The 7,890-nt window shown below is 36.8% G+C and overlaps 2 protein-coding genes across 2 annotated transcripts; both read left to right on the top strand.

Annotated features, from left to right (window-relative positions):
- The first annotated feature begins 2,080 nt into the window (after positions 1-2,080).
- On the top strand, positions 2,081-3,415 carry LOC113755091 (F-box protein At5g07610-like). Its single transcript, XM_027299161.1, has one exon. It carries the CDS (start codon positions 2,081-2,083, stop codon positions 3,413-3,415), a length of 1,335 nt encoding a protein of 444 aa, XP_027154962.1.
- Positions 3,416-6,570: 3,155 nt separating this feature from the next.
- On the top strand, positions 6,571-7,882 carry LOC113755093 (F-box protein At5g07610-like; the record flags this gene model as incomplete). The annotated part of the gene is made up of 1 exon (XM_027299162.1): positions 6,571-7,882. A coding segment is annotated over exon 1 (1,292 nt), but the record flags the coding sequence as incomplete, so codon positions are not given.
- Between the last annotated feature and the right edge of the window lie 8 nt (positions 7,883-7,890).

Genomic DNA, 7,890 nt, shown 5'->3' with positions numbered 1-7,890 from the left:
TCGTGAAACGGATTCATCTTACGCTGGTTACTGTTCACAATCCGGCCAGAAATTGGAGGGATTCGTGGAGGGATTCTGGGCAAAATTTTTTTTTTTTTTTTTACTGTTGCATATCCGGCCACTTTCTGGCCGGATTTCCGGCCGGATTGTTGGCCGGATTTTCTACAGCGGATTTTTTTTTTTTTTTTTTTTTTTTTTTTACATCCGGCCAGTTTTTTGTGCCCGGATTTCAGGCCGGTTTCGGCCGGATTCTGTCCAGAATGCTGAGTTTTTCATGTGGGAGTGATGGAGTTTTACAAAATATGGTTTCATGAATATGGAGAAAAATGGGTGCCAGAATGTATGATGTTATGAGCACCACAATGGCCACTAAAGGCAAACATCCAGGTTGAAACAATTTTGACAAATGATGCTATAATTATATGGCAAAGTGGATCAGCTTATGGAGCTTCTAGCATCTCATTAAAATAGGCAAGATTACTTTATGCTGTAACAGTGAAATGTTGCCACGCCTCATAGTCATTGATCTTCTTGTGGATATCTCATGAAAGTTTTATCAATTCTCAACTATCCGAAAAATTTTGTGTACTAGAATTGGATCACGAAAATTTAGACAAAACTTTAACAGCCAATGCCCATGATTGATATTTGACAAGAAAAGAATTAATTCTTGCAATTTAGAACCAACCATCCAAAAAAAAAAAAAAAAATTCCCATTGCAGAGAGCAGGCTCTGAGATTTGTACCTGTGGTTTAGCAAACCAAGTCATGGAGTTGAAAGTAGACAACCTCCTAAATAGATCATCACGGTCCCATGCATGGTCTGCAAGATGGAGCTTGTACTGAACCACTTGAACCTGATGACACCTGCATTTCCTCAGTTGGACTTAACCTCGATTTTGGACCAAGTAAGCCCAATGCAGAGAATACATTTGGCCGTTTCTTGCCTTTCAACCACCGAACTCCATCAGCACTACTGTTTTAACCAATATTGTCAAAAAAAAAAAAAAAAAAAAAATCTTGGCAACAGTTTTCACTCTCTCTGGTTGTAGCATTCCAATTCTTATTGACAAACACAAGCACACAAAAGAAATGCAAGATCAATTTCCTTGCTCGGAGCTATCCAATTCTTGTAGATATACGCAAATACACACCAAGGGTGCAGCAAAAAAAAAAATTTTTTTTGAAATACATGCACGCACACAACAAACACACACAAAACACTCCCTTTAAAGGTACATTTTAGTATTTCAGGTAGAAACTTCTATTTTAACCACTCAAACACAGTATCATACTCTACAAACAAGCAAAAATCTGGCCGTTGCAAAATCCGCCAAATAACTGTTGCATGGCACATCTGGTGCTTACAATTTTTTTATTGCACTTACACCCTCTCAACTTTAGTAATCAGTCCAAATCATTTATTCTTCTTTCAATCTTCTACTAATACAAGGAGCAAAAGGGCAGTCATGGAATAAAAATACCTTCTCACTCATGAAAATAATATTGTAATATGATTTGGACTGCTTTGTTACCAAAAACTCAAAGCAAGGGAGGTCAGTGAAATTTTGAGAACTTCAGGGGATCTCAGTGCAAGTGTCAGAAACCTCAGGGGAGGTTTCCGAAATTATCCCAATATAAAAAGATGAAAAGGTAAAAATATAAAAAGATAAAAAAGTAATTAAAAATATATTTGTGATACAAACACAAATATTTTTCTAAAAGATACATATCCAGAGTTTGTTTGGATAAAATATTATTTGAAATAATTATTGTAATATTTTTTATGATATGATGTATGTAAAATAAAAAAAATAATTAAGAATATAAAAAGATGGATTAAAAAATATATTTGTGATGCAAGTCAAATATTATTTGGCAAATTTGAACTATTCAAAAGATGAAGGATAAAAAAATCTATTTAACAAAGTGCAAAAGGATGTTTTTAAACGACTTTCCCGAAATTGAAATTAAAAGCCCGTCGTACCTTTTAAAACTCTCCTGCAACAAGCCAAGTTCTCCCCCACATCCAGTACCCGTCAAGTCCCTGCTACAGTTCCACTCTGAATCCGGCTCCCGAAATGCTTCCCGGCGGCAAGTCTACCAAAACCTCCCGTTTTGAACCCATAGAAAACCCAAGAAAAATCTCCCTCAACTCCACTGCTTCCTCATCAACTCCCCTCCCTTCTTCGCCATCAAAATCCATCCAAGAAAAGCAAAACGATGACATCCCACTTGACACCTCTTTCTCATCCTCCCCATCAGCATCGGCAACCATCATAGCCAGGAATGAAGATCTCTTGACTCAAATTTTACTCAAATTACCGCCAAAATCCCTCCTCCGCTTCCAATGCGTCTCCAAGCAATGGCTCTCGCTTATTTCCGACCCCGTCTTCCGCCGCCGGCATTCGAGTAGGATCAGGCGCTACCCGACCACTGATTTCCTCTTTTTCAGTTCTGATAGCTACCGGAACGAGATTGATCTGCTGTCATTTTCCGGAGATTGGGTGGATTCAGTGGGAAATGTAAGTTCTCCTTTACGGTACTCGCTTGAAGGTGAGATTTTAAGCTTACAATCATGCAATGGATTGCTATGCATTCAGTTTATGGTGAATGATATTAGCCGAGAACTAATTGTGTACAACCCCACAACATGTAAGCATAGGAGTATCCCCTGGCCTTATGCGGAAAGCATTCCGCTTGTAATTCGGTACACTAATATAGCTTTTGACCCTGTAAAATCTGACTACTACAAACTTGTTTGTGTTGGTGTGGACCTTAATGGGACTTTTTACAGATTCTTGGTTTATTCGTCTGAAGCTGGGGTTTGGAGTGTTAGTAGGGATGCACTTGGGATGGATTCTGATAGTGCGTATTATTTTGGTAAAGGCGTGTTATGGAATGGGGACGTTCATTTCTTGGGAAGCGATTGTTGTACTCTATGCTTTGATATCGAAAATGAATGCCTACAACCATCCACGCCTCGAATTCCAACTAATTTGGAGGTTGTGGGCAGATGGGATATTAGGTATTTTGGGGAAACAGGGGGGAATTTGTATGTAATTTGTCTAAACAAGCCTAAAGCTATGCTGTTCGATGTTTTTGCACTGAAGAGGGACTACTCTCAATGGGTTGTGAAGTATCGTGTTGATTTTGCTCCCTTGATTACTTGTTATCCTGAGATGAAGAATCGTGGTTTCCATACGCCCTGTTTTGTTGTGGATAAGGAGGGAAAGAAAGCAAGGATTGTGATTTTGGTAGAGGATAAGTTCATTTATTACGATATTCATGGTATGTTTGTGAAGGAGCTTGTTGAAGTAGTGCCTGTGTATGCTGAGGTTGGTGGCTGGGGCGATAGCACGTGGTACAGATGGTGTGAAGCTTACCAACATGTTGATACACTTGCTTCGGTTTAAGGTCTGCAGATTGTTTGCGCTAGTGTCAAGTGTTTTTGATTCTGATGATCGACCTCCATAGGTATCGAAACTCTGTCAAGTGTTTTTGATTCTGATGATCGACCTCCATTCGTATCGAAACTCTGTCAAGCGTTGTTTATTCTGATGATCGACCTCCATAGGTATCGAAACTAAGTAGTAAGTGGTAATGGCTTAGTTTTTTGGACCCATGTAAAAATGGTGCTAAAAGTCCATAGCATGTATGGTTTAGCTATTTTGGACTCATGTGATTATCTTTATGTTTTTTAGTAGAATCATCTAAGAAAACCATGCTGTATATGATGTTCAGGTTTTATAGTAGCTTACTTCCACATTTTGAAGCTGTGTTTTCATTCTGTTTTCTGGTGGTTCTGGATTCTGGAAATTATCATAAATAGGTGCTTCAAGTTGTATATGGGATTCTAGGCAGGGAACGCCTTTGTTTGATCAATGGGATGGTTGCTGTGAATGTTTGTTTCTAGCTGTGGATGACTTGGATGCATTGAATTCCTATTATTCTTCCATGTTTCTTTACATCTGCATGCAAGGATTGCAGTGAATTTCCTATTCTGATTTTTGGGACTGTTTAGTCCAATGATATGTAATCCATGTTCATGCATAAAACTGAGAATGGTTACGAGCAACCTACATTAGCCATTACACACTTTTTTTTTTGTTGAAGCTGAAATTAATGGGAATTATTGTTCATTGTTCCCTGATAAGAAATCTAAATTTGTCAAGATAACATGTTAGTTTGGGTTGATTTTAGATGATAATAGTTGTACCGCCATATTAATATGTAAGGAACAGGATTGCATCCAGAGAAGAAAGCCTGCATTTAAGCTGTCTGTGGCAAAATACTTGATTTGAAGAAAAAAAGTGTGATTGGCAGAATTCATTTGTTAGCAACAAAGGAATCTTAAGCCCTGGTTCCCAAGTTCAGAGGAGAAAGAGGAGCTGATTTCAGCACAGAAAGAAATGAATCTTATAATATTCTTTTTTGGTCCTAAAGATATAAATCTAAGGAAGTTCAAGATATTAATCTTGTTCTACGCTCCACCATTTATGCTAATCTGATGCTTGGCATTGGCAGGTAATAATTGCGTGTAAGATAATTATATTTTGAAAGTAAATATGCTTTTTTTTTTTTCTAAATTCTGTGGATTCTAAGAACCTCCTTCTATATGCATATAGACACATGTATCACTTCTTCTTTAAATTGATTTAGTATTATTTGGACATTCTAGCTCAAGATCCGAACCAAATGATGGAGATATTCAACTTTGTATCATAATTAGAAGCACTGTATTTTCTATAAAATTAATCTGTTGCAAAGCTTCTCACTTCTGTCCTGAGCATTGTGAGGCAGTGAAATATGTCTGGAAGTGCTAATTTTTAGCATGTTTTGATATGTTAGAAAGTTCATCTTGTACTATTGAACTTGTTTAAAATTTTATTGTATCAATTGATTTGCATGATGTATGGGTGTAATCGAATCTAATCAAGTCGAACACTTGCCGAATCGAGTTCTATTAAGTTTTTTTTTTTTTTAAATCGAGTTTGAATGTTATCGAATATAAAACATTGTTTAAATTTAGCTTGACTAGTTGGTGAATCAAGTTCAAACGAGCACTTTGCACGAGTCACACGGCTTAGCCGTTAAACTCCAACCTTCTGCACCCATTTTTTCGCCACTCTCTCTATCTAAAAATTTTCTCTCACTAGAAAATGAGAGAAGACGTGCTGTGTAAGTTCGAACGAGCGTTTGTCAAGTTTAATTTGATTTGAGTATCGAGTAGTTTGATTCATTTTTCAACGCTGACATTTTAGCGTTCTTGACTCTCCATAGGATCGAAAAAAATAATAATAATAATTGTTAAGTCAATGTTCAATTCCGACATTGTTAGGATGCACAAGAACTTTGATGACAAAATACGGTCTAATATTTACATAAGTAAGAATTCATGGTTTTGCGGTATGAATTAATTTTCAATGAAATGCATGAAATGCAAAAGTATCACTAGTAGTAACCTATTAAGTCCTCGTATTTATGGTAATGAATACTTTTCCCTAAATGTTAATTTCACAACCCAAAATACACCCCTTCCTTTCATTTTTTCCCCGTTTTTTGAGCATCTAAATAGAATCCTCTATCATTTCGTTGGCTTAGGATTTCTGACCTAAATAGACAATGAAATTTTTAAAAATTTCCCCTCCCTATTTTGATGATACATTTTTCATCAAAATATTTTATAGTTTTCTATGTTGCCGAACAAGCTCAATATCATTTCTATGTGTAATGGTAAATTTGTTCAATCACTTAAATAGGAAAGAAAATTTGAGAGTAACTTTGGGACACTTTGAACTATTATATTGTTTAAATTGACAAAACGCCTTTATGCCTTAATCTTAATGTGTTTTGCTTTAACCCAAAAAGCACACAAAACAATTGGTCCTTTTTTTTTTTTGTTGAAACAATAGTTTTATATATTTTATAATGCAAGCTGTACAGTAATTGGACAACAGCCCAAATAAAAAGGACAACAGTCCTATAATATCTAATGATACTTTAGTATCGAAGATTGGGATTCACCCGTTCATCATCTAACTAGATTTCCAGAGCATACAATTGGTCAGAGGACTACTTTTTGATATATGTAAAAAAAATTTAGGAACTAGAAAATTCACGACCGAAATTTTGATGGGGTAATGATATGTGAAAATCGAATCAACAAAATTGTACTAGTATTAAATACTCAAATAAAAATAGAAAAAAGATGAAGATTATGTTATTCTTTTTTTAAAACTTTTTCTATTCCTTATAATATTTGTGAAATACTGTAAGGACTACTTTGATATATGTAAAAAAAAATTTATGAATTAAAAAATCCATGATGGACTTTGAAAAGAGGTATAGGAGCAAATACATTAAAATTTAAAAATAGAACTTGTGGGACTCTATAACACTTTAAAATAAATATGAGGACTAAATCTGCAAATCCCTCTATAGAGAAAAATATATCGGATTAAATACTAACCATCTAGAGTTTAAATTGCACCGATCTTGTCAATAATAAAAAAAAAATAAAAGCGAAGTAGATAGTAACAGTCTTCAGCCGGGAAAAAAAGTAGACAGTAACAGCCTTCAGCCGGAAAAATGGATCCGCGCGGCGGCGATAAAGGCGGCGGTGGCGAATTCCGGCGCTCTTCAACCCGAATATCTAGGGCCCCCCTCATCAAACACATAAGCAACTCAAGAAAATTCTCTATCCGCCCCTCCTCCTCCTCCTCTGCTTCGGCGGAACAAATTCAAACCTCGGAGACCCCTGAAATTCCTCCGGCTCTTGTTTCCTCATCTTCTCCACCATTATCAGCAACTTTGATCGGGTGTAATGAAGATATTCTGCTACAAATTCTCCCATATTTACCCCCAAAATCCCTCCTCCGCTTCCAATCCGTCTCCAAGCAATGGCTCTCGATCATCTCCAACCCCACCTTCCGCCGTCTCCACCTCTGGGTCAATCCCACCACCGCCACTTCCGCCTTCATTTTATTCCGAAAGATAAAAAACATGGCCCCGGAGCTCAATTTCATCTCTTCCCACGAAGATTATGTGAATCCCATGGGTAACATAGTTTCTAATTTGAATAATTTGTTTGATAATGCCGATATTGTTGGCTTACATTCTTGCAATGGGTTGTTATGCATCAAGTTTTGTTTCAATTATGATAGTATAAAATTTGTTGTTTATAATCCTACCACCAATGAGTATAGGCTGATTCCTAGGCTCAAAAAGATTGTAGAAGAACGGTTGTTGCAAACTTCAGTTGTTAATATTGCTTTTGACCCCTTGAATCCTGCCCAGTACAAGCTTGTTTGCGTGATAACAGACCATTTTGAGAGTGAGTACCGGTTCATTGTGTATTCGTCTGAAACTGGTTTTTGGAGGGAGAGTGTAAAGAGATTGGATATTTATACTGAAAAATATTACTTTGATAGAGGGGTGTTATGGAATGGCGGTCTTCATTGGGCTACTCAATGGGGTTCTACTATTTGCTTTGATATAGATCATGAGTGCGTGAGGTCAACAGTGCCTAATCTTCCAGCATTGTATGATGATTCTTCGGAAGTTTGCTATTTTGGAGATTCAGGAGGGGAATTATATCTCATTAGTGTTAGTATGCCCCGGAAGACGGTGTTTAATGTCTTTTCTCTGAAGATGGACTATTCTAAGTGGGATGTGAAGCATCGGATTGATCTTACTCTGTTGAGTATTTTTTACCCATTGGATGTTGATGAAGAGCTTGATCCTAACGAGTTTGGTTTCCACATACTGCATTGTGTTGTGGACAAGAACAGAGGGAATGTAATGCTTGTGCTATCAATGCATCGTAAAATCTTTTGTTATGATATCAATGATCTGACTGTCAAGGAGCTTGCCAACATAGAGCCCAAGG

The sequence above is a fragment of the Coffea eugenioides genome, unplaced genomic scaffold, assembly GCF_003713205.1.
Source record: "Coffea eugenioides isolate CCC68of unplaced genomic scaffold, Ceug_1.0 ScVebR1_1185;HRSCAF=1999, whole genome shotgun sequence".
Classification (NCBI taxonomy): Eukaryota; Viridiplantae; Streptophyta; class Magnoliopsida; order Gentianales; family Rubiaceae; genus Coffea; species Coffea eugenioides.
Note: the sequence above shows the minus strand (reverse complement) of the source record. Positions and strands in the feature narration are given on the sequence as shown.

Excerpts from the sequence above, each read along its gene's own strand:
- LOC113755091 (XM_027299161.1), top strand. The coding sequence starts at position 2,081 with ATGCTTCCCGGCGGCAAGTCTACCAAAACCTCCCGTTTTGAACCCATA.